A 27,858-nucleotide genomic window follows, 5' to 3' on the forward strand; every position below is an offset into this window, starting at 1 on the left:
AGGTGCTGTACAAACACAGAACAAAAAGATGATTCATGCCCCAAAGAGCTTACAGTCTAAGTTTAAGAGGACATAACAGACAGACACAGACTAGACAGGCATGGGACTATGTGGAAACAACAAGATAATATTAGTCAGCATGATAGGCTGTGCTATCAGCACACGCACAGGCTGTTTTGTCAAGTTTTTGGTAGGCTTCACAGCTACTGAGTTTTAAGGAGGGATATGAAGGAGGATAATGACATAACTTTGTGGATATTCATGGGGCGCTTCTCCCAAGCATAGGACAGTATGGGAAAAAGAACAAAGATGCGTGTTTGAAAATTTAACAAGGGAGCAATGGAGGCTGGTATCATTAGTGATTTGGAGGTGGGAGACAACATTTCAATAATGAATGAGAGATAGGATGCAGATGGACTGTAAGGGCCTTGAAAGTAGCTTAACAGACAAGTATCTGATGCAATAGAAAAGAGGGAGCCAATGGAGAGATGCAAAAAGAGGGGTGATGTGGTCAAAGTGATACGCCAGTAGGAGAATGATCTATGCAGCAGCATTCTGAATGGATATGAGCGAGGTAAGACTGCATTTGTCAAGACCAAAGAAAAAGATGTTGCATTATTCGAGACACAAGATAAGAGACCAGACAGGAGTTCTAGCTGTGTGGATGGATAAGGAAGGATGTATCTGAGCGATGTTACACATAAAGAATCAGCAAGATTTAGACATAACCTGGATGTGACGGCCTATAGAGAGATCCAAGTCGAAGATGACACCCAGGTTTCAGGTCTGAGTGACAGGCGGGATGGTGGTGTTGTCCTCAGTGATTGAGAAAGGAGGGCAAGTAGGGGTGATCTTCAGTGGAAAATATTAGGAGCTCTGTTTTAACATGTTGAACTTGAGCTGATAGCTGGACATCCACAGGGAAATACCAGAAAAACAGGCCAAGATTTTAGTTTGGAAAGCATGAGACAGGTCTGGAGTACAGAGGTAAATCTGAGTTGTCAATATAGAGATGGTAGCTGAATTTGTGTTTGTGGATGAGATTACCCGAGATGAGGTCCAGAGGGAGAAGAGAAGGGAACCAAGGACAGAGCTCTGTGGAACTCCCCACAGAGAGTTGGAGAGAAGCATAAGGAAGATTCTCCAAAGGACTTCTGTTGCTTCAAATTCCTGTATCAGGCTTCATCTGGCTGCATGTAGTGATTAAGAATTTCAGTCCCAGCACTTCTCAGTACTTGGTGCCTAATGTTTAAGTACAACTGAAGTAAAATCTATAGATTTTAATCATTTCCACTTGGGACTTCTTCCTTACATTGATGACACAATGAGGTAAATAGCCTGTAGGCTATCTGTTACTGGAGATGGCGCAAAAAGCAGCCATAGATATGTTTTGAAGTATGATATCAAGTACTACAGCTCTGCTTTCATACACAAAGGGCTGGATCATTTATAAAGCATGTACTTTAAATGAGATTTTCTATGAAGTACAAGACAGATCTCCAGTCAAAGAATTACTACACTTATGATTACAGGAAATCGCAGTAGAAATTGAATGGCCAGATTATCAAGTGGTGTGAACTGACATTTACTTCAATAGAGCTATGCCAGTTAACACCAGCTCAGTTTCTTCACTGCAATATGGGCTGTGTATCTGACCCAAAAGGATTTATTAAAAATATTAGCTAACTTTTGAAACTAAGTATTGGTGTGTGACTCACAGCTCAGAGGCACAACAAAATGGAAGTAACAAGGTTTTCTTGTGTGTCCATTAGATCTGCTGGTTTCTAGCCAAAATTTAGTAGAAAGTCTGATAGAAGTGATGGGGCACTATAATAAAGCCTACTAGTCATTTTTTATTATTACTGTTATTTATTTTGTTTCCTCAACCATTTTGCTTTACTCATTTAGCTGGAAGGCAAACACATTCCCTGTTGATTATCCCCACTCAGCCATAAGCTTCTGCTACACATTTTGATTCCTAATATGGTAGCAAGAGATTTTGTATGAGTTCCAAAGAGCTCCTCTCAGCTTGTGGAATGCAGCAAGAAAAGAATCCTGCAGAGACAAAGATCTGTGTACTTGTACTAATAAAGAACAGAAAATGGACTCCACATACTCTAAAAGTTTGTGCTTTCATTATTCTTGAAATTACCACTTTGTCTTACTTTACACCAATGCTACAAATTTTCTGTTATTTTCCTGAACAGACTTTCTTAACCATTTCAAAAATCATATGTCCAATAACTTTGAGGTTTCCTTTACCAAGTCTACTCTATCAAGATGAAGTTTTTATTATACTAGCTTATAGCCTGAAAGCATGCTGCTGTCACAGTACCAGTAGATTAGTTACAACACAAGGAATGAAATGTTAGGGGAATTGAGAAAACTTAGAGATTTCATTTTAAAAAGTATTTTAAAACATTTAAAACTTTTCAGTGCTGTGAAATATCTGCTGTCCATTCACTGGATCGGGATAAGACCAGTTGTTTATAATCAGCTTTTGTAATGTTTATGAAGTGCTTTCCAGATAATTTTCTGGTCACTTCACCAAATCCAGAAATGTTTGCTGTTTGAGCAATAACCTTGTGTGGGCTCTGTTCACTGAAGAAATTTAATCCTTTGGGTCTTGGTACTGTGGAGTGTGGAGTTTATTTCACCCAAAATAATGAACAGTTTGTAGTAGTCTGGCTTTGGATAAATATTTCTTAAAGTTATATCCTCTTTAAGCCTCACCTAGCTTCTGTAGAAAAGGTGTCATAAGGCAAATATAGTCTTTCCTGAATCTTACACTGATCACTTTTTTGTGTGTAACTTTAGCACCCTCGTGGCCAAGATGGAGTCTGCTCTGCAGACAGCTCTGGCCAAGAGATGGCGCGCACAGGAATGCAGCAGGAGAAATCCCTTCCACCCCAGAGGCACCTGTTCCAAACCCCCCAGAGTGAAGACACACACCCACAGGAAAAGTACAGTGGATATAACAAGGGAAATATTTATTTACAGAGGGATGAGAGGACAAAAACAACAAGGGGAAATATAGGGGGAGCAATAAGACAGGGCTGCATCCAAGCCAAGGCCCCACAGGCCCAGTGTTAGCACAGTCTGGAAGGCAGAGCAATGTGTCTGCACACAGAGTTCAGGAGTCCTGAGCAAAGTTCCAGTCCAGTGGTGAGTCTTGGGTGCTCCTGGTCGTATTCGGCACCAGTGAACTTTCCCCCAACAAACCCCTCCAGTGCCCTTTTCTGCCGCTCTCTGCAAAGCCACCCAGAGCGACCACCTCCCCACTTAACTAGCTACAGCCTCCCTCCTTGTTCCCAATGCAGAATCACAAGCCCCAGTACTCGCAGCCCCATGCAACTCTGGACAGCAGTGATATTGGGTCCCGCTCCGGCCTGTCCTTCGCGGCAATTCCTCTCTGGCACAGTGCTGCTCCTGGCTCCTGTCCTGGGGTGTCCCCGATCAGCCCTGTCCTTCCCAGGCCTCGGACAGGTTCTCTCTGTTTCACTTTTCCAGGGCCTGCAGGTTGCCTCTCCCTCTCCTTGGAGCTCCAGCACTGCCCCCTGGAGTTTCCCTCCTTTTTTCTTACTCTCCCCCTTAGGAAAAAGCTTTAAAGGGCCATGCTCTCTAAACCCCAAAGGGGTTACATGTGTGTTTGTGTTTTTAATTTTTGGTAATAGACCATCTGATCTTTCTTACTGACATCCACATATTTAAGATTCTTGCTGCCACTTGCCCTAGCTCTGGATGGACAGTAAATAATAAGAATTTAAACTATTAATGTATTAACAGGTGACAATCCCAATTCTCAGCATTCAGAGATAAAAGGCTTGATTTTCAAAGCTATGTAGGTACCTTAAGATACAGATAAATGCCTAGTGGGATTTTGAAAAGTGCCTAGCCACTTTACTCCTATTGATTTCAATACAGGCACCTATTTAGAAAATTTGACCCAAATTAAATATTTCTCCACCATCATAATGTTTTCTGCCATTGTTTCTGTATCACTTACACTAAGTAGTGCCTTGACTAGGATAGAGAACACCATCCATCCTGTCCCAGCTATCATATTATTTTATTGAGCTTGAATACAAACATTTATCAGTCCTCCTACGCTCCCAATAAGTGTAATAATCTCAAACAACTAGACTCATTCTTTCAACTCTGAAATTTCAAAGGTCTTCTGAAATTCATACATGATTTATGGGTTGTTGGTTTTTTGACATAGCAGATGTTCCTTTGACTAGACTGTGTCCAGATCTTGTCTCAATAGAATGGCAAACAGAAATATGCTGAACTGCTCAAATTTAATCGAAGTAGTCAGTGAACCACAAGATCTGCCTGCTCTACCACTTTCATACCGAATTGGATATCTGCAATCCAAATCTGTAGCTGAAAACTATCATGTACCTTCAGGTTTCTGATAGTTTGTGTCATGTTTCACTGCCTTTTAAGCCAAAGTGAGATGCAGTAAGTGGCAAAACTGCAACATGTCAATCAAATACCAATTTGTATTGGTGAATGGCTGGAAGAATTTGAAGCATCCTGAGATACATTGGGCCACAGGCTACTGACCACATTATCAGAAACACTTTCTCCCTTTTTCTAATGATGCAGTTTGCCAGGTCTTCTTTTCTCTTGTCTGATAATAGGAATAACGTTCTTGGTGTTGGAATATTCTCACCACTGTTGTTGATAGCCTTGAATACTTTTTCTCCATTCTGCCTTGAATATTAGCACTTACATACTTTTCAGGACTTTTGTCTGAGACAGAAACCTTTTCATCTTGTACCTGTTTGTAAATTGCCATTCACACATATGGTGTTATACAATAAATAACATGTTCATTCTTCCAAACAATTTCAACAGTTGCATGTATCTTTTGAGGTCTGACGCTCAGTCACGTTCCAGTTGTTCAGAGAACTGTACATCATAAGTTAGCGGCTGCTACTTTTCAAGAAGAATAACAAATAGCTCTTGAAGAGAAGCACCTAAGCCCCAGATGTATCTTTGCAAGCACTTGTGTTCAAAGTCTGCCTTCAGTACGTTTCAGATTTAAGTGGAGAGCGGAAAGAAGTTAGTTTTATTGTGAAACAGCAAAATTGCTTTTCACCAGATTTTAAGACGTCAGCTTGTTTCTTGTTCAGCTAATTTCTTGCTACCAGTTAGCACAGTTGCAATCTAAAGTTCCACAGAGACATTTTTAGGAAGTGGAGCCCTGATCATTAATATTATTTAGAAGCAGAAATCATGCAATGAGGCAAAATAGTAAATCCTGAAAGCCTAATCTCTGAATAACATCTGTGAGTTGTCTTTCACCCTTCCATTAGTATAGTAAGGGACAGATTGTGGCTATAAACAACTTAGCACAACAAAGGGTAATGTGACAAGGACATACTGGGCAAGATAAAGTTGCTGGTGCAAATTGAGCCTAAACAACATCTCAAACTACTAAAACAGAGATAAGTGTGTTGTCCTGCACTAGGAAATGTGGTCAAGTTTAGGTTGGGTTTCTCTAGCTTGTGGTAACTAAGCCCTATCTAAACTTGCCCACTTTTCTTAGTCTGGACAGAGCCAGTCTCTCCAGGAGTGTCAAGGGAGCATGGGCCAGAACAGCTCCTTTCGCACCTAGAAAGGATGCAGTATGTACTCCTTCCTGTGCCAGCCCCACTGCCAGTTTCTAGTGCCTCACCCCTTTAAGGAGGCAACAAGAAGCACACAGGCTGTATTTGTCACTAGCCCCTGCACAGCAAAGAGTGGGGAAAACGTCCTCTATCAATAAGAATGTAGAAGTAGATGTCCATATCTTATTGCTTTAGGTTTCAAATGTAGGCTTGTTGATATAGCTTTGAGCCACTAAAGATTGCTCCTGCCTTTTGGGAAAAAGTTTTGTTACCTTGGGGAAACCAATACAAAACTGTTCACGGTGTATTCAGAAAAGGCTGCTTATGGAAGAGGTGTGTATGTGTGTGTTGGGAGGGAGGGATCTGTTAAACAAATACTTTCTCCTGGTGTTGGTGACCTAGTTGTTCTGGTAGGCAAAAGCAACACAACAATCGTTCAAATATACTGAAGATCTGGAATTTTTTTCCTTAAAGCTGTAATTGCTAGAAAGATGCAGACACTTAAAAAAACCCACATCACTGAGCTACATGTAAATATGAATTTCTCAGGTAGAAAAAGGAAGTTGTTTCAGATTGAGAAGAAAAAAATCTGAGTTAGTAGGATCCTTTTTATATAAAACCATTGATGAGTAAAATGTGGTATGAAAGTCATGATGCGCTCTTGAAAATAAATATCAGCTTTGATAAAGCGTAACTAGGACTGGTTTCTCACTCAGCTGTGAAGTGTGGAGATCAGGTTTCTTTGATGATCCTTGTAGTTGCAGAAGCTATAAGAAGAAAACTCCAGGACTGTATTTTTTATTCTTTCTATACTGCAGTATTCCTTCAGTATTAGATGTCATTGATTTGATACTTTTGACTTAATGATTTGAATCATAAAACATGCCTCTTTCATGCTGTCAGATGTCAAAAGACTGCATGTTTTCCTAAGCTCGACTAAGAAAAACCTTGTCAATAAAGCAGCAGCAATGGGCTTTTAAACAAAATTCTACAGTTGTACAATCTGTAGTTTTGCACATTTTTCTCTATACCTGATACAAATTAAAAGTATTTTTCAGGCCTGAGTAATTGGTTTCCTTACCTTTATAATGTATGTAGCTATATAGATGTGAATTTAAAATAAAATGAATTAAATTTTAATCACTCGTACATTACTTTCCTATTTCATCATCTCCCTGTCCTCTCTACTTTTTCTCCAACACACTTATTTTTGATTAGGAGTATGTCATATCCAGTCATAACCATGTTTGCTGAATTTGGGGAAAGACTAGCTTGTAAGTAGAGTCATAGCACAGTAGTTTGTATAAGGGGCAGCCTTTTTCTCTGCTTCTGTCATCTTTCCAAATATGTTGCTTCCAGTTCTCTGGATAGGGGAGGAGGAGAGAGATTATTCGTAAACATTGTATCATCCTTTTTTCCTGTGCTGAAAAGCAGAACCATGGTGATGTGCTGTCAAGCCACAAAGCTGTAGTGTAGTATGATGCAGCATTAAAAGACTATCACATGAAATGTACATTTTTGCTACAGTAAATTGCTAATAAACTAATTGGACTTGTTGCTGTTGTTAATATACTTCCCTTTGATAAACATTGTCACTCAGATTCTCTTTTTTATCTGTGATAGTGAAAGTATTGCCTGCCCTCAGGTCAGTTTGGGATTAGATGAGGTCTTGTTACTTCACAGTGACCAGGCTGTTTTTACCATGAGAGACGTTGTTTTGGTCTCAATTAGTAGTTTCTGGGAATGTAGACAGGAGTTAACTAGAGATAGAGAAAAAAAATCTATCAAGTCATTTTTGGTAGGCAATGCCTGTCCCAATACAGGATTATTCCCTATAGCAATATATACTTTACAATGCTTTGTCCCATCCATTTCTAATTGATTCAAGTGATGGGACTTGAACCACTTTCCAGGAGAGACTATTTCTAGTATAATAATTTCTTTTCTGATATGTGTTCAATCTAAAACTTCCTTTAGTTAATTTCATCCCCATTTCTCCTAGTTATATGCCCCCTTTCGACATCTTAAACAATTCCTCTCCTCAACCTTCATTGACTTTCACACGACATCATAACCCCACTTAGTCAGTGTTTGGCCAGGCTGCACACATTTAGTTCTTCTACTCTTTCGTCCTGTCAGTCACTCCAGTCACTTAATCATATTTGTTACTTTTTTCTGAATTACTTTGTTAAATAGCTGCCCTGGTTCTGGAGAGCTCAGAACTGTACCCAGATGCTTCAGCAAGAAACCATTTCTGTGGTTCTATTAGAATCTTTTCTCCCGTTGGCTTCCTGATATTTCTAACCTTTCCAAGCCCCTTTGTATTCTCTCTCTGTCCTGCTCATATTTGCTCTACCACCCAATTTAATAATATCTGGGAATTTAACTAATGTCCTGTTTAGCCCCTCTTCCTCCATAGCATTAATCATTATCATTAAAACACTAACTAAAACATGCCCAGCACTGATCTCAGCAGCACCCCCATTGAACCTCTTGTTCCAGCTTGATAGATTGCCACTTCCCTCTGCATTGAGTCTTTTAGCTCGAAATCAGTCCCTGTGATGCTGTTTATAGCGGCACAATTTGAATTCATGTATTGAGAAAGATTGCATTAAAGATAATAGGTAGGTTTGAGTTATACCCACTAGTTCATGCTCGCCATCATTTAATATCAAGTCTACTACAGCTCGATTATGATTACCCGCACTGCTTGTGTTTTTGCATAGCCACAAAGTATAATACCATTCCTTTCTATTTTTGTTGTTTTGTTCTTGCCTAAAGTTGAAGGACCACTCCTTCTTCTTACTCAAACTAGAAGCACATGCTGAATTTTTTTATCTGCATTAAAGCCTGATCAACAAGCAGCTCCACCCCCTTTGAAGTGAGTAAGCTGGTGCCCCATCTGATGCAATGGAAACAGGTTTACTGCTTTGTAGTTTGGTATTTCATTTGTAATCAAAGTGCTTGATTCGGTTGCTTTACTATTACAGCAGGGCGTTTAGTTTTGGCTCAGGATTAAAACATAAGGCATGTTTTGCTGCTGGGTTCAGCCCAAATTTACTGTGCTTTCTAAAACAATTTGTTTTGCATATCTGTAGCTAGGTTAAAATGGCTGCCAGTATTCAAGTGAGACAGATCAATTGCCCATTCTTTGGCAGTAAACTTTACCTCAGGCTCATAAGCACTAGGCTGTGCAGTTTTTAAATAAGTTTGGGGGCGGGGGTTGTTTTGGGGTTTTGTTTTGTTTTTTCATTTAATGCATCTTTTCCCATCTGGAGTTCTAACATTTGTTGTACAATTCTGGTTGGAGACCACTGTGGATGGAATTACAGCCTCAGCTTCTGTCTAAATAGTCCTCAGGCCACTATGAACAATTCTGTTTCTACTGTCTGCTTTACATGGTTAGCAATCCCAGCCTGGAATTCTCAGATGAGTAAATCATTGGCTCTTTGTCAGTTTTCCTCCTTTGCCCCAATGTTCTCTGATTCTTTGGATTCAGCATTTTAAGACCAACTTCATATTCATTTAATTGTACAACAGTGAAAGGTTGTTATTTTTGAATCGTGTTTGGCTTCTTTCCCCATTTTAATTTCCTTTGTGGCATAGAGGCTATTGTTAGTACTTATAGGGCCGGATTCACAAAGAAATTTAAGCATGGTGATGCTGAATAAATTTTAGCTGGCTAGAAAATCACTGGAATTCACAAAGCCTGAGTTAGGCTTCTAGGCTCTCTATTCAATGAATGGGGAGAGAGACAGACACCTTAGACTGGGATTCACAAAAAGTCAGTGTGTTAGGCAGCTCCCCAACTAAGCTAGGGACGCCAAGCTGAGGGATGTGCTAAGCTCCACCCCCCCTTTCAGATCCAGGCCCAAGTCCAGGCTGCACAGAGGCACCTTCCTCTGTTTGGGATTCTCAGCTGCAAACCCTCTCTTGAAGTTAGGTGCCTATGCTGTTCTTGCAAAGGAGGAGGAGCAGCTCTCTCATAACTTTTAGCCCAGTGGTTGGGGTACTCACCTGGGATGTGGGAAATCCCTGGTTCAAGTCCCCCCTCTGCCTAAAGGGAGAAGGTTTTTGGACAGGGATCTACCACTCCTCAAGTGAGTGCTCTGAGCTATGGGATAGTCTGATATGAGTAGGGCCCTACCAAATTCACGGCCATGAAAAACACGTCATGGACCATGAAATCTGATCTCCCCTGTGATATCTGTCTATTGTAGGGGAAGGGCAGGACTGGGGGCTCCCCAGCTGAGGGCTCCTACCCTGTGCCGGGCTCCAGCTGCTAGTCCTAGCCAGGCTGGGGAGGGATAGAACTTCCTCTTCTCTTGCAGGGGTGGCTCTCGGAGCTGGTTCAGACCCAGCTCCGTGAACCTCCCCCAGCTGCAGGAAGCTCCGCGGGTGCTGGCTGGGAGCCCAGCTCTGAAGGCAGCGCAGAAGTGAGAATGGCACACCTTCCCATGCTTTCACTCTCTGCCTCTGGCCCAATGACTCTTTCATTATTTATTCACAGTGGAACAGCTTCAACAGCTTTCCCCTCCTCCTCTTCCACCCCATCAGCCATTTTGTGCAAGCTTACCTATAGGTGCTTGCTTCAGTAGGCGAGGTCTGAGCATGCTTACCAGATCAGACCCCATAGATGAGTTAGATGGAGGGAAACCTATCTTTCCCTTGTTTGTGCATTGCACTGAGGCTTATGTGTCTGGGTACATGGTAAGGGGCTGCAGTATACATGCACAGAGGCAGAAACATAGGTACCCAGAAAACTTCTACTGCAAAAATGTAGGCACTAAGCAAGTTTAGAGGGGTTAGCAACAGCTGAGCAGGTGATTTGTGAATCCCTGTGGACGTGAATCTGGGACTTAAAGACCTGAGGAGGCATTTAGGCATCTAAGTCTTTTTGTGAATGTAGCCCATAAATGTGAATTCCGTGTAGTATAAAAAAGTTCTTGCTATCAAAAAAGTTGCTGTTTCTGTGAGAAAGATGTTTAATTTTAATGAAACCACATTTATAAAATGCTTCCATCTCAAAATTCAGTACTCTGTGAGCTCTTCCTTTAGAGGGGCTTATTTAATGATGCGTAAAGAAGTAGGAGTCAGTCAAGATATGTAAAACTATAGACCTTATGGACAACAAATTCCAAGGCTTGGCCATGCTACATCTGGTTCAGATCCCAAAGGAGGGGCTGTAAGCAAGCACCGACCTGGTCTCTGACAGAAGGTAGAGCAGCCTTGAGGCTGCTCTATTTTACACCCAGTTGCATATGATGCTCAAGGGCCAATCTGGCAGCCATAGACTAACCTTATCAATGACTCTTTGCCCTGGCCACGGCCACTATTCCACGGCGTGGCATAAGGCCAGCTTTCAGGAATTCCCCCATGTAGCAGAATCTCCAGCATGCTGGTTAGGCTGGCTTTAAAGGCTGCTCTGTATTGTTGAGGCCATGAGTGGCACAGAAATCACCGCAGAATCAGGGTGCTAAAATGGGCACTTTTGCAGCCCATCCTTTCCCACCCCCAGCTGAACCCAGAAGATACTCGGCACATCTCAAGATCTGTCTCATAACCCTCAAGTGAGTTATGCTGTTATGGAAATTGTGATGATGTCCCAAATCAAAGAAATCTTAATAATGGTTGAGGAATAAACATTAAACACCAAATAAACTCCAAGGACTCAACAATCCCATTTTCATGCAAATATTGTTGGCAAGAAAAACAAACAAACTATATTTTATGCCAAGAGAATTGTTTCTAATTACAAGGTTTTTCAGTGTTTTCCTTGAGATGTCAGCTGCTCTTAAAAGATAACACTACATCTTGCTCATTTGTGGAGGCATGTAGAAGGCACAGCAGCATGAGTTAATGAGTATAAATCATAACTTTTATGAAATGTAGAATGCAGCACAGTATTTGTACTGATTCTTAGCCGTTGTGCCATATATTGCTGCTTCCCCAGAGAGTTCAATCTTTCTCCTTCTGGCTTTCCTTCCAGTTCCAAGGATCACTCAACACTCATTAGAGGTTAGTTCCGAGGCCTTAATTATCCCCTCCCACACACAAATACACAAAAGGAGAAAAGTTAAGGCAAATTATTATCCATGGCTTGAAAGCCACAAGCATCATACTGACTCATCCCCTCTCACAAGGGAGGGAATTGTGTGCCCAAGGAGAGAGGATGTCCCAAGATCCATGGGAAAATCCAGCCATGGTGAGGAAGCCACATGGAGGGCTTGCCCTGCAGTGCTCCTCTCTCAGGGCTATGCTGCTTCTGTCCGCCTCCTCCCCTCCTCCCCCCCACAACCAAACCCCTGCCCCACCTCTTCCAAATGCAGGAGACAGCATAGGGTAGACTAAAAGCATTAACCCCCAATTCAATTGCCATAGAAATTCAATAAGTTTGCTACGTAGAGCAGGCAAGGAGCTGTTCCCCATGCTGTCCTCCCATCGCCACAAAGCCCTGTCTGCACAGAAGTTGCAAGGAGGAGTTGCAGCAGGCTTCGCATAGAATGGTGCTGTACTGATTCCATTGCCTGTCTTGCTTCAGCCTTTGGTACAAATCTTTTCCATCTCTCTGTGCAGTGGCAGCCGGGAGAGAGCAATTCTAGCCCTCTGATATCTTTCTCATTATAGCTTTACCCTTCAAATCACCTCTATTCCAAACATGTTTTGAGATCCATGTATAAAACATGCATTTCCAAATTTGACTTTATTGGATGCATTTCTGGGCTGTTCTCAACAGTTTATTCTGTTCCCTAAAATGGAAACTGTACTGAACACTTGGCATTTTGTGGTACTGCTTTGTCATCAGTTTTGATCAACGTTTCTCCTTAAAGGTGGAATGTGCTAATTAGCACCCTGAACTTCATAAACAAAAATTTGACTGTAGGCAATTCTAACCCTATGTTTCTGCCCAATTACCAATTTTAATTGCCAAGTATCATCTGACATATAATTTTGTCATGTGAAAATTTATGATTGTGCAACTGCACTTATTACTAGATTAGTCTGGCTCGGTTTTTCATCTATTATTAAGCGTGCTGGCTCACTCAAGAGTTACAGAATTTGTGGGTTTGGGGTGGGTTTTTTTCTGATCTCCACTCAGGACTGTGCAGATTTATTTCTTCTTTTAAACAATCACACGCACCCCTAGGAAAGTAGTCACTCTTGTAATCAATTTCCAATGTTTTCACCTACAGCAGTTTCCAAATTTGTCAACTTTCTATCTGCTAGCTTTTCGTACTTTGATTAGATTACCACAGAACAGAGACCTGACAAATATTTATCAAAGATCAGCACTATTTTTATGTTTGTGTTCAGAATAAACCCTTGTAGTAATACCATTCCTATTTGGCTGCTTTGTTGACATTGCTGTGCTGAAGAGAATTTGTTTCACCAATTGGAAATTCATGTGTTCTGTAAATTCTGTTCTTTCTGAAGGAAGATAATACTGATTTTTCATTTAAGACTAATCACCCACAACTTGATTTTCATCTTAAAATCCGCAGACAAAGGCTCTCCAGCTCCTTATTTTGTTTGTCAGAATATTTTTATCTCTATTTTGTTGCACTTTACAGACTCTATCTTGACCTTGAATTTTAGATGTTGCTGACACAGGTGATTGACTGAAATGTGCCATTTTCTGAGATACACATTATTTTCGCTTGAACGTCAAATACATTACTGTTTTTTCTTATCTAACAAATTAAATGCACCCAATCCACAAAGTGGTGGTGATCTGGGTATTAGTTTTAGCAGAATGATTCTGGTATTTTAGTAGCACTGTCTCTAAAATCAATAACTGTGTGTTTACTGCCTAGTTGACACTACTTCAGCTTCCATTTCAGAGGAAGCACAGATCTTTTAGTTTCCTTTAAATAACACCCTGACATTTTTACGGTAAACTTCAACAAAGCAAAGGATGCCAGGTTGGCACCCCAATGCTTTAAAAGCTGCCTTATGAGCCTCCCTTGAGATATTTTTGTAAAACCCATGATGCACAATTTGAGTGATGATTTTTACAGCTTTTTTGCATTTGTGAATAGAATGTTAATGAGAGAGCAACTGAAGTAGAAGCAACTAGTATTTAATCCCACCGTCATCTTAATATGAAGTTAGCAGGGGAGCATGGCCAGTCCTATCCCCCAGGGAGCCCTATCAGAGGATTACCTGTGAAGTTCCACATACACAGCCCTTCCTCTTTCACATGGGCCAAGGGAGATCCACAACAGAGGATCCCCTCATTGTGGAGGTAAGCTGTGCCCCTGTCTCAGTTTGATCTAGGCAAACCGTTAAAGTTGATTCAAAGAAGTGTACTCTGCCTTGTGAGTTGTGGCTACATTCATGCTGTACAACTTTTGTCCATTGTGCTCAGGTCTATCACCCTTACTCATGTTGAATAGCATCTAACTCAATTAGACTATTCACATATAAGGTATCACTCAACATGAGAAATGCTGGCAGAATTGAGCCTTTGGTAAAACTAGAAAGTATAGCTGTTCTCACTAAACTTTATCACGGAAAATCACTTGCAGTATTTTTCTGTGACTTTTCAGATAAAAGAACAGTCTATCATCATTATTTTCACTCTGTTATCTTGTGTTCTTGCAATGGTTTGCTTCTGTTAGTTTGTGGAAGAGAGATTCTTTTTAAAAGGGATAACTTTATTTTATTTTTTTAATTGAAAAATCCTTTCCTTTAAATCCTTACATATTCTTTGTCATGCTTTGCTCTAGAGGGATAATCCACAATATAAAGAAAATATTTTAATCATAAATGTGTAATACAATCTTTCTTTGCTAGTAGTTGTAAAATTTGTTGAATTATGTAATGAAGTAAGGTAATTTTTTTGGCTATAATAACGGGGGGAAACAACAAAGTAATAACCATCAACGGCTATTAGCCAGGATGGGCAGAGATGGTGTTCCTAGCCTCTGTTTGCCAGAAGCTGGGAATGAGAGACAGGGAATGGATCACTTGTTGATTACTTGTTCTATTTATTCCCTCTGGGGCACCTGGCACTGGCCACAGTCGGAAGACAGAATACAGGGCTAGATGGACCTTTGGTCTGACCCAATAGGGCCGTTCTTATTTTTTATGTTTGCCTTACTGGTTGAAATTTTATTATTAATTTCAGTTCTAACACCACACTTCACTGTTGCAGATCGTAGCCTTCTGAGATGAATGGCTACTACGGGTTACATGCAGTGTTGTTTTAATCGTGTTGGTCCCAAGATATTAGAGAGACAAGTTGGGTAAAGTTATATCTTTCATTGGACCAATTTCTGGTGGTAAAAGAGACAAGCTCTACTTCAGGTCTAGGAAAGATACTTGGGGCATGTCTGCACTTAAAACACTGGATCAGCGCAGCTGCGCCACTGTAGCGCTTTAGTGAAGATGCTCTATGCCAACTGGAGAGAGCTTTCCCATTGACATCGTTAATCCACCTCCCTGAGATGTGGTAGCTATGTTAGCAGGAGAAGCTCTCCCGCCAGCATAGGCCTGATCTACACAGGAGGTTAGGTTGGTATAACTACATTGCTCAGGAGTGTGGATTTTTCACACCCTGGAGCAATGTACTTATACCAATATAAGTCTGTCATGTAGACCAGACCTCAGAGTGTCACAACTAGATACAAGGTGGAACAGATTGTTTCACATAAATAGTTAGCACGTATTCTAAGAGACCAGTGAAGGTGAAGTGGTTAACATCCCTATAATCCAAGGAAAAAAAAAGGCATTAGTGGGTTAGAGGTTGTTGTAATAAACCATAACAATGTGTAACTCACTAAACCCCCCTTTGTCCTACGACTACAGATGTGTTAACGGGCCACTTCACCATTTAGGTGGCTTGCTGCCTAGTGGAATCCATAGCCCCAAGTTAGGCACTTAGGCTCCCTGTACCATGTCTGGGGAGCAGGGCCGGTTTTAGGCCGATTCAGCCGATTCGGCTGAATTGGGCCCCGCGCCAAGAGGGCCCCGCGCTGCAGCTGTCCACCCCACCCCCAGCTCACTTCCCCCTCCTCTCCTCCCCTGCACGCTCCGCCCCCTCCCCTGCTTCCCGCGAATCAGAGATTCGCGGGAAGTCTGAGACGAAGCAGGGGCGGGCCGGCAGCACAAGGTAAGCTGGGGTAGTGGGGGCGGGAGAAGGGCTCTGGGGAGGCGCGGCCCGTTCCCGCAGGCCCCAGCGGCTCTGGCCCGGGTTGGCTCCAGCCCGGCCCCCGTGGCCCGGCTCCAGCCCGGCCCGGTCCCCGCGGCTCGGGTCTCCCCCCCCCGCGGCGCGGCTCAATTCCTGGGAGCGGGGCTTGCAGCAAGCCCCGCCCCCAGGAATCGGGCCCCGCTCTTGCTAAAGCCGGCCCTGCTGGGGAGAGTTAGATGTCCTCTGTGTACAAAGCCGGCTCCAGGCACCAGCTTACCAAGCAGGTTCTTGGGGCAGCCACTTCGGAGAGGGGCAGCACATCCAGCTGTTCGGCAGCAATTCAGCGGACGGTCCCTCACTCCTGCTCAGAGCGAAGGACCTCTGCCGAATTGCCGCCGCAGATCGCGATCGTAGCTTTTGTTTGTTTGGTTTTTTGTTTGGCTGCTTGGGGCAGCCAAAACCCTGGAGCCGGCCCTGTCTGTGTATATATATCTTCCTACTGTATTTTCCACGGCATGCATCCGATGAAGTGTGTTTTAGCCCACGAAAGCTTATGCTCAAATAAATTCCTTAGTCTCTAAGGTGACAGAAGTACTCCTGTTCTTTTTTCTTTGAGCATAAGAATGAGATTCACAGAGGCCAGCAAGCTGAGCAGAAAGCTGCTAATGCTAGGGAATGCTGAAAGAGATGTGTGGCCTAAGCCCAGCCCTTTGACTGATTTAGGTGCCTAAATCTAGACTAAAGGGAAGATCCTGCCTCTGCCCAGATTCACAACCATTAACCCTTTCCTGGAGTTAGGCACTTAAGAGGGTTTTTGAAAGACACTACATTGGTGGTGGTGCTGCTGCTGCTGTGGTGGTGGCAGCTGCTGCCTTAGCCCTCCCTCCCGCCCCCTTATAATCTTTATCCCAGTGGTTAGAGCAGTCACCCAGGCGGTGGAAGACCCATGTTCAAATCACTCCTCTGCCTCATGTGAAAAAGAAATTTGAACTTGGCTCTCCCACTTCTCAGGAGAGTGCCCCAAGCACTCGGATATTCCAGGCTGGGGTCTCTCACAACCTTTCTTTTTCAAACCGAGCCACTATATGCAAATAATTAAATATGTATTGGGCCAGAGAGAGAGTGAGAGAAAGTGACTCTGTAGGCCAGTGGTTAGTGGCATTAAGGCTCCTAAGTCTCTGTGAAACTAGTCCTTCGCTTCTGTGATTTTCTTCACCCACCCCTAAACTTCTTTAACACTGTTTTCCAACCAGTACTGATGCTGAAATGGCTTTTATTTCAAACCAGCTTTACAGTCAACATGGAGCCTTAGCAAAACCGACAATCTAGACCACTTCTTTCGGGGAGCAGAGAACCATCTGCTTTACACCATCAAATCCTTAAAAGCGCTGGTGCTAAACCCAGTGTTGAGGCTGCAGGGGCAATAACTCTTCTACTGAGAAAAAGCCAGGAGAGTTTTAAAGCTTTTCACACAATACTTCCTTATTGTAGGAGGATGCAATTGTTCCCAGATTCTTCAGGCACCAATTCTATTGGACAGTCCTGAAAGATTGTGTACTCGTAGTAAAGATAAGGAAATTTAACAACAAAGTGTTTACTGGTTTCCCTTCCCCTCACCTGCTTTCACAGAAGGGAGTGATGCTCTCTTTGATAGAAATAATTTAATAAAAACCTTCATGCAAGATATGCCAATAGCGACTTCCAGCTAGCAGGCATTTGGCACAGATCCTGTTGTTTTGCCCTAGGGGAGGCTTCCTTGTTGCTTACATTGCAGAATTGCTATCTAAAGCCACAAAGGTTGATAGTCAAGTCATGGCTGCAGTAACATACAGGATGTTACAAACAGTGAGCCTGATTCTCTCTACCACTCAGTGCTTTAATTGTGTATGGCTTAAAACAAGTGACTTAGTGAAGTTACTCCTGATTTACACTGGTACAAGAGGAGAACTGGGTCCAGTAAATCCATTCTCTGAATGGGGAAAAGGATCCACTAAGCACTCTGTCCTAAGCAGGCACAATTCCAATTGAAGTTCTAGCCGCCAAGATATTATTTCAAAGCAGTAACTTCACTGGGAGTTGAGCTTGTGCAAGGAATCTGTGATTAGGTGATAAATCTGTTCTTACGTCTGGCCACCAGTACTCATACAAACTCATGAACAAGCAGAATTCAGTAGAGAGTAACAACACTTAGTTATATATGTATGCGTCTGTAAAGAGCACAGTAGTCCCCTACCACTATGTAATCTGGCTGCTTCTACAGACAATCAAACCCAGTGCACATGGGAGTTCGGGGGAGTAAGAAGAGCAGCACATGCGGGGAGATTGGGATAGAACTATTATGCAGAGTTAGAGTGGCTGGGACTGTCTTCCCAGATCATTATTCTCTGTGTTCTAGAAGTGGTAAATGCCAATTTCAGTGAAAGGCATTGTACTAGACCCTGTACAAACATATACCATGGAGCAGAGTGAGGTTGGGATTTACCTCCTCCTTGGACTTGTGCATAAGTGGATGTAAGAGAACTGGTATGTACCTTATTTAGTACAGTTTGTATTTAAATGCCAGATATAGCACTTGATCAGATTTCGTCCAATGTAAATACAGACTTTGTTTAAATGACCTTTGTTTGCTATGAACATGTCTAATTTTTCACCAAATAGTCATTTCAGGGATTACTCTATATGGGGATAGTCAATTATTTTTTGTGAAGGTCCACTTTTCTTGGTCAGGGAATAATCAAGGTCCAGATTCCAGAGAAAATAATAAATAAATAATTATTATAAGTAAACAAAAAGATTTCAGGGTCTGCTTAAAATCTGGATTTGGCCCGCAGTCCATCTGTTGACTACCCCTGCAATACTCATTAACTTGATTATCATTTCTTAACTACGCTTTTTCATTGTAATTATTCAGATCCCTATGTGAAAATCCATCTGATGCAGAATGGTAAGAGACTGAAGAAGAAAAAGACAACAATTAAAAAGAACACTCTGAACCCCTACTACAATGAATCGTTCAGCTTTGAGGTACCCTTCGAGCAAATCCAGGTAATGTCAAACCCTGCTTTCCCCTTCCTCTGAATTCCATTTCTCAGCCCTCATAAATATTTAACAGGGACCTTGTTAATTCTGAAGTGTGCATGCCTTAATTAGCACCTATGTGCCAGCCCCGCTTTACGTTAGATGAGTGTGACTGCTTCAAGAGGGAAATGATAACATGCACGGAACTTATGAAGTGTTGATTCATCAGTGAAAAATGGATAACTGATGTTTTAATGTCAGAAGCGATGGATTCCAAAAAGAAAAACCAAACAGGAAGATAGTGATAAGAGAGGAAATGCACTAACAAAAGTTATAGGGATAGGAGTTAAATGAGTTTCGGCCATTTTCCCCATATCATATTCATTATTTAATTAGCCTCATCGTATCTGTGGTATCTGGGGATGGAGGTGTGATGTACAGTTTCAGTACAAAGGCTACAGTGGCTCTACAGAGTCGGGCCCATGCTCAGAAGGGGCCCCCGCCTGCTCTGCTTGCACTGCACCCCGAAACCCCACTGGCTCCCCCGGCACACCACTTGTTCCTCTCAGCATGCCTGCCAGCTGGCTGAGAGCTCCTTCTCACTCCCTAGCCCCACCCCCTGCTCCTCTCAGCCCCCTGGTTGGACCCCAGTGCACCTCTGGCTCGGGGCAGTCTCTGCTTCCCACCACCTGTGAGTCACCACCTATCTCCCCGGAGCTGAGCCGCCCAGGACTGGTGTAGAAGCCTGGCCAATCTCAGCCAGGTGTGGGGGGAGACAGTGTGGAGGGCTTGGCTGGGCAGGCCCTGGCCTAACTGATCGCACCACTCCCAAAGGGCCGGAGCGATTCACGGTAGACACGGTCGCCTCCCAGCAGGGCTGGTGAGTGCGGCTGGGAGGCAGGGCTTGGGGGAATGGGTCTGTGGGGAGCATTGGGGGATGCTGGGCTGTGAAGGGGCGGAGAGGATCTGTGTGTGTTGGGGCACTAGGTAGTGATGGTTCTGTGGGGGGTACTGGGCAGTTGTGATAGGGCTGAGGGCAGGGGTGGTGTTGTGCAGGGTGCTGTACATTTGTGGGTGGATCTGGGGGGCACTGGGCATAGTGGGTCTGGGGGGGCCTCTGGCCATAGGGAGTCGGGGGGGCGTTCGGGGAGGGGGCTTGTGGTGTGGCTTAGGCCCACCTCCAAGGGGAAGAGGTATGCTGGCAGCACAGGGCCAGGCAGGCCATTTACAACTGCCGGTTTATAAATAGCGCCCTCGCACTGGACGGAGTAGAGCCTCTCCTGCCATGCCATGTCCCATTGCCTCTGGCTGGCCCCTCGCTCCCGGGACTGACCTCCCCACACTATGCTCCATTGCCTCCATGGGGGCCCACAAATATGTTTGGCACCAGGCCCACAAAAGGTTAATCCGGCCCTGGCAGTTATAGTTTCTGTTGTTTGACTCTTCTGAATTATCCATTTTAAATGGAATAAAATGCTTAAACACAAGTAAGTTAACTGACAGATCAAGAAAAATTTTCAAAAGCAGCTAAGTCCCATTTTCAAAAGTGATTGAGTAGCTAGATTTATCTAAATATCTCAGTATTCAGGCACCTAAATATAAAAAAATCAATGGGAATTAGGCACCTAACTCATGTGCTTTTGTACATCTGACTCTTGGGAGCATAAGTGTCCAAGGCCCTGATTTTCAAAGGTATTTAGGTGCCTAGCCCTCTTTGAAATCAGTGGGCCTAAATATCTTTGAGGATCCTGGCCTAAATCACTTATGAAAATTGGACTTAGGTACCTTTGAAAATTTTACCCGTCCTGTTTTAATTGTTTCAAATTTAACTTTCTTGTGGTTCTGTTAGAATGGTTTTATTACTGTTTACCTCATCAGGGAGTCTCAATTCAAAAATGTGTAATAGGGGACCAATATCATAAGTCATTGTATTTAGGTATTTGTTATAAGAAACTGTAGTTTAAAAGGTAAGTTGTGGTTATGTTACTTCCATTTATAGAAAAACGTATTTAAACATTATTTAAATGAATACTGTAAATGTTGCTGTGACCTTTGGTACTTCAGGTATAACATTCATTTAGGTAAACTTCCACTAACATGTCGGGTAATAGAATAATGGTTATACCAGGTCCAAGATCATTAGAGAGCAAAGAGAAGAAAGGGATCTTGGAGGCAAAGCAGAGTTGTCAAAACTAGTAGGAACAGCTCGTTAGCAGCACCAATGTGGACCGTAAAACAGGATACGAATAATGTCTTTCAACAACCTCATCGTAAATTCAGATTTGTGTATTTGTGAACGGTCTGCAGCTATGCATGCACACAGAATTGTGCAAAAGAGAGATTTCAGAGTAACAGCCGTGTTAGTCTGTAGCCGCAAAAAGAAGAACAGGAGTACTTGTGGCACCTTAGAGACTAACAAATTTATTAGAGCATAAGCTTTCGTGGACTACAGCCCACTTCTTCGGATGCATATAGAATGGAACATATATTGAGGAGATATATATACACACATACAGAGAGCATAAACAGGTGGGAGTTGTCTTACCAACTCTGAGAGGCCAATTAATTAAGAAAAAAAAACTTTTGAAGTGATAATCAAGCTAGCCCAGTACAGACAGTTTGATAATAAGTGTGAGAGTACTTACAAGGGGAGATAGAGTCAGTAGTTTGCAAACTAGACACAATCAACTCCGGTTTGAATAAGGACTGGGAATGGCTGAGCCATTACAAACATTGACTCTATCTCCCCTTGTAAGTACTCTCACACTTATTATCAAACTGTCTGTACTGGGCTAGCTTGATTATCACTTCAAAAGTTTTTTTTTCTTAATTAATTGGCCTCTCAGAGTTGGTAAGACAACTCCCACCTGTTTATGCTCTCTGTATGTGTGTATATATATCTCCTCAATATATGTTCCATTCTATATGCATCCGAAGAAGTGGGCTGTAGTCCACGAAAGCTTATGCAAAAGAGAGAGGTGATCCTGGAGCACTGAGTTTTTTTTAAAAAAAGACTTTAGTGAACTGCTATCTTAAAAGTGCTGAGTCAACCCCACTGGAGTGTGAAATCCTACACAGGACAAGCACAAAATAGGCAGCTACCCCATTCTGTTCTGCCAGTGTCCAGCTGTTAACCTCTGAGTGTGAAAGAATAGTTCAGGCTCCATGCCCACTCTGGCCACTCTGCTGAGGTTGCCAATACAGGTGCTTATTGCTGTTCATGGTCTTTTATAGCAATATCCACAGACATTTGCACTGAAACCTACGTTTCAAATAGGCCACCAATCAGCCACCAGATGGCAATGATTTTCAGTCACTAATTAAGCCGTGCAGATTTGAATCAGTGACCAGAAAATGAAACTCATTTCATGATCAATCCTTTGAGCCCTCCATTCCCACCCTCTCAAGGCCACAACACTGTTTGTACTGTGTCCATCCTTGGGGGTATGACAATTAAAAAAAAACATTCCACTAGTCATTAGGCTAATGGTTCCCAGTAACATCAGGCATTTTATTTTGTACCATAATAAGAATTTTAAACAGTTTTACACTAAGATAAAGCCAATCCACTTTAGAGCAATGATCATACCCTGCTCTAATACATAAATGTCCATTTAGGACGATCATTGACAATAAAAGCAAATACACTGCAAGCAACATTATGTTGTAAGACATCATTCTGGCTTCTAGAAATAGAAGCATGAAGGATATTGCATTTTATCATGACTGGATTTGGGGAAGAGAGTCTGAGTTTGATGTGCACTTTTGTCATAAATGATTATGTAAATACTTACATGCCTGGAGCTGTCATATCCTCCTCTGGCTCATTGATTTGTGCACTCTCTCATGGGAAGGGGCTATAAAGAGTCATTATGACTCAGCTCTTGTAGCCTTTACTCACAGGAGTAATCCCATTAATAGTAGTGGAACTACTACTGCAAGTAAGGTCTGCAGGATCTGGCCTTTTTAGAATAAAAGGATGACTGACCCCTTGGCACTAAAAATATTTATCTTTGTAAATTACGTTTTCCCGCAATTCATAAAACCTACCTGTAGAAACAAATCCCAGCCTATCATGAATCCAGGAGCTGTGTACATTTATAATATCATGAAGCAGAGTTGGGAAAACAGGCATACATTCATCTTTTAAAATGAAAGTCTCGAAGGGAAAGTGTATACAGTTAAGTCAAATCAGCCTGAGGCTGTTTCATCTCAGATGCTATTGAGGAAAACCCAGTTTCACTAGGGGAATAAGTTATGTTTGTGCTATTCAGACAAATAATAAGGACCAAATGAGCACGCACGCACTTATTAATGCACAACATAGACACCCTGAGATTCACTTAGACTGGGCCATATGGGAGGCAATACATAAAACGGTGTAATATCCAATCCCATTCCAACCTCCTCAGCATGTAGATTACATTAGCCTGACTTGCCTTAGACTTTCTCATGCACCTAAATGTAATTTACACCCTTATGTAACAACTCTGAATTTGGTCTCCTGAGTCTACATTGCTGTAACTAACATCGTGGAGGACTAGAAAAGAGGCCTGGAACACAAAATGCAACTAACAACGAGGCGAGTCTAAGAAGTTGTAAGTCACACTTCTGAATCTGATCCTCTGAGTTTGTGGGTGTAACTTACACAAAGGGGAGGATATAAGTTACACCAATGTCAACACCTTTAGAGTCACATCTCAAGTTAGCCCTACAAGCCTATGCCAGTCTAATAATCTTTCCACAAAAAACAAGTTAATCTGTTCGTTTTTTTTTAAATATTGCCTCAGAACCCATTTGAATAAGAAATTTGATTAGAAGAAAGCTGTGGGAGGGACTTTGGCTCAGAACCCACCCACAGTAGCTTTCTTGGAACGTGCTGTTTATTGTCCTGCTTTAGTGTCCTGGCTTCTATTCCCGGCTCAGCCACTGACCAACCTTGGAGAAACTGAGGCACAGAGAGGGGGCAATGACCTGCCCATCTGTAAAATGAGGATAATGATGCTTACCTCCTTTATAATGTACTTTAAGGTTTACTGATGAAGTTCACTATATAAGAGCTAGGTAGCATTATTATTGACTTCCAAGGTGGGTGCAAAAGCCCATTCCATGGGAAGATAAAGTGCACAGTAGTCATTTCACATGCTCTGTTGCTGCCTGCAAAAAACAATAGCACTCTGACTCCTATGTAATTCTGTTTGTTTGGGATTTCACATCAGAAGCCCAAATAAAAAAACGAGAGTAAACAGCTGTGTTTTGGCTCTGTGGGTGGGTTTCTTCTCCAGAGAGTTGTACTTTTGCAGTCATGTTTCCTATCGGAGCTGATTAAGATAATAATAAAAATTTTCATGTGGTTTTGAAGATGTATCTCATAGTGGGCCAAAAAAAATAACAAAAGGTATATCCATATCTAGCTATCGTATTTTACTTCACACACATCTGATCCCTACTCACATGGTTCCTTTCAGCCAACCACTGCTTTCTTTTAGAATCTTTCTAAAGTCCATGTCTTCAAACATTCAGAAACAGGAGCTACATCATCTTATGTTGATATAAATGAATGTAGACCGAGGGTGCAGCCCTCTTGGTGTGGCAGGGTGGAAGAGCCACCCTACACATGGGCTGTGTGTACGCGATTTGGGGAGCACAAGAACACTGGGGTATGCCACCTCTTGAGCTGCACTGTGCATTCCTTAGCCATAACAAAGGATCTCTTCCATATAATGAGCGTACCAATCAATTGCCATGGCTGTTTTGATCTTGATTTCATTCGTAGGAGTTTGCTACCTATTATTTCAGACTTTGAATTCTCATATCATTAGGAATCTGCTACTACTTATTGTGCTACCCACCCTCCCCCTTCTCACCCACAAACTCTGAATTCCAGTTCTGTACTGTATTTATCTGCAGGTCTTGCTCATTGCTCTTTCTTATCTCCTTTTAGAAAGTGCAAGTTGTTGTGACTGTTTTGGACTATGACAAGATTGGCAAGAACGATGCTATCGGGAAAGTCTTTGTGGGCTACAACAGCACTGGTGCAGAGCTACGACACTGGTCAGACATGCTGGCCAACCCAAGGCGACCCATTGCACAGTGGCACACCTTACAGGTTGAGGAAGAGGTAGACGCCATGCTTGCAGTCAAGAAGTAAACAAAAAACAAAAGAAGCCTTTCTGCATTTGCCCACATAGTGCTCTTTAGCCAGTATCTGTAAATACCTCAGTAATATGGGTCCTTTCATTTCCAGCCATGCGTCCCTAACACAGATGAGTGGTACTTAAAATCCTGTTTTAATTTGCACAACTTTAAATGTAGAGAGCCCTCTAAAGGCCTTTCATTTCACCACTGCCCCCAGATCTACTCTTCTTTTAAGCAATATGATGTGTAGATAGAGCATGACAGAAATTATTTATTGTATCACACAGTTGTATATACCAGTATGCTGAGAATTTATTTCTAGTTTGTGTATTTGTATGTTGTAAACGTTTCCTAATCTGTGTATATCTAGATGTTTTTAATAAGATGTTCTATTTTAAATTATGTAAATTGACTGAGATATAGGAGAGCTGATAATATATTATAGGGTAACTATTGTATCGTCTGCATTCCAGCAAAAATTCCAACTTGTAAGGCACTAGTAGTGTTACACTGACGTATTAAAGGACAACTTAAATCTGAGCTTTCAAGTGAACCGTTTAAAATAACAAGATATGCTTACGCAGTACACCTTGGAGGGGTGAATCCAATTTTGTAGACTTCTTTTTCACAGGCAACTTAGCATGATCTGAGCAGCTCCGTGGCTGACCTCAAGGAAGCGTAGCCAATATATCATTTTTTCTGTATATATTTAAAAAACTGAAATCATGGCTTTACACTGACAGTTGAGGAAGCAGTTCCATGGGAGATAATTTAACATAACAACAACATGGGGGAGATTGTGTAGGGGGGGGGGGGAATTTCAGCAGTAATGAAACGCTGCATAGAACCATGAAAAAAAAAGTAGCTCTCCATTATCACCTTTATACAAAATTAACATACTGTGAATTCCAGTTGCGATTTCACATTCTAGGATTCTAATGAGTTTGCACATTAGACTTTGTAACAAAATATTTTATTATACTAACAGATTAGAAGGAATGCAGAATATTTTTAAGCACAGCCGTGTATGTTTATTATACAAGTTTCATGGTGAACAGACAGTATTGTAATCCCATCAAAAGAAGACAAAAATTAGCCATAGTTCTGAATGCACTTCAAAGTAAGCCAAAAGAGAACAGCTAGTGACCTTTTTATATACTATTTATACTTAAGTTTTAATTTGTCCTTTAAAAACAAGTGAAACAAAACAAACAAGTTCAAGAAAACTGAAGCAACCTCTTATGTATACTAGATGCTCATTTCAGGAGGAGTTTTTAAATGTTTTCAATGTTATTCTGTAGTAAATGGCACTATTATAAAGCTATTAGTCATTCCATAAGAGTCTTGAAAGACTGCTCTGTGTACCACTGTGACTGCCGTGTGTGCTTAGAAATGTAGTTTTCTCAGTGGATAGCAATCAATTTATTCCGTAGTGATAGTGTACTAATACTGCCATTCCCTTCTACTGCACTGCCGAAGGAGTGCATAGCACAAGCAGGTCTAGTTACTATGGACCAATTTAGAACTGACGCGCTATGCGTAGGACAAGGATGTTATATAGATTGGGATGACCACACAGCATTTTGTCCAGCACTGTGCAATATTCCACATTCCACCCCTTCCCTCCCACCCCCCATTTGTAGACCGTTTCGTCTCATGGCTAGACAGCATATGATCTCAGATTATAGAATTTCATCCTGTCATTTTGGGCATTACGTTTTATCTCACATTTCATCCTTTGAGACTTTATTTTATGGACTGTGAATATATTTATAATGCTTTGAAGACTTAGTTCTTTTCAGTACCACTAAACACCAAAAATACACAATACACCTTTTGGAGGTGTGATTTTCTTTATAAAAAAATAAATAAATAAAGCTACAACCTGAAATTATGTTAAACTAAACAGGGGTGTGAGCAATGGAGTCCATACTGAAAAATAAATTCCCCAGCCCCCTCCAGATTTTACTTATGAGGGATAAGGTGTAGCCCTACAGAATTCAGCCCATGTGTAGCAAACCAACCCAACTCTCATTAAACTGGGAAGCACAAAATGGATATGAATCACACCACTATAGTCGCTCCCCACTCCAAAATATAGGAATAGCAACACTGATCATTTTTAGAGTTGTTTCTTTTGACATGAAACATGGAAAAGGTACAACTGAGGCATATTCTGAGATAACATGTGTGAACACAGGAAGTGTCAAGCTGGAATATTTTTTAAAGGACCAAATCCCACCAGAGAAAGGAACTAGGTTGACAGATTTGCAGCAGAGATCAGGTATTCAGCTTCATGATATCCAGCTTTAAGTTGTTCATTCAAGAAATTTGCAGGTTCAAACTGCCAGAACCGATTCATTGTGTTAAGGTATTCTTAATGCATTCCTACACTGCCAGACTGAATGTCACCAGAGAATTGGTTTGTAATGTACTATGACTCTCAGAGACCGAACCTGCTATATGACCAAGATGACATATTCATCCTCAAAGAAGCCACATGTACCTTTCTGACAAAGCTGTGTAAAGTATTAGAATCTGATGCTGTAGAAAGATCCTAGTTGCCTTTGTGTATATTTACTGCCTGCTTGAGTGTTTCTACATGTGGGTTTTCTCTGTATCTTGTAGAAATGTTTGGGGTGTTTTATCCTGCCATATTGCTCGTGACCCACGAGCTGACAACTTTAGCTGTATTTTACCTTCATTTTTGATGAGGTGGTTTATATTTTGTTTCACTTTGTGTAGTAAATCCCCCAGTAGAGTTGTCGTTAAAATAACATACATAGATATTCAATAAAAATGTTTTATTTCCTGTTGATGTCTCAGTCTTTCAACTCTTTTGATTTAAAATAAAAAAGACATTGCTCCCTAATGTTTATGAGCACAGTCACAGTCTGGCTTCACTCTGATACAAGTGGACAAGTAACCAAAAATCTCAAACTTAACAGCTGC

The 27,858-nt window shown here is 41.8% G+C and overlaps 1 protein-coding gene across 4 annotated transcripts in view; it reads left to right on the plus strand.

The window, feature by feature from the left end:
* SYT1 (synaptotagmin 1) overlaps positions 1 to 27,724 on the plus strand; it is a 506,808-nt gene extending 479,084 nt beyond the window's left edge. For all 4 annotated transcript variants that reach the window (XM_034772011.1, XM_034772036.1, XM_034772021.1 and 1 more), the window contains 2 exons: positions 18,662 to 18,795; positions 24,713 to 27,724. In XM_034772011.1, the coding sequence (XP_034627902.1) occupies positions 18,662 to 18,795; positions 24,713 to 24,919 (341 nt within the window). In that variant the 3' untranslated portion in view covers positions 24,920 to 27,724. The remainder of the gene's footprint in view (positions 1 to 18,661; positions 18,796 to 24,712) is intronic.
* Positions 27,725 to 27,858: the final 134 nt, after the last annotated feature.

This window comes from Trachemys scripta, chromosome 1, assembly GCF_013100865.1.
Source record: "Trachemys scripta elegans isolate TJP31775 chromosome 1, CAS_Tse_1.0, whole genome shotgun sequence".
Classification (NCBI taxonomy): Eukaryota; Metazoa; Chordata; order Testudines; family Emydidae; genus Trachemys; species Trachemys scripta.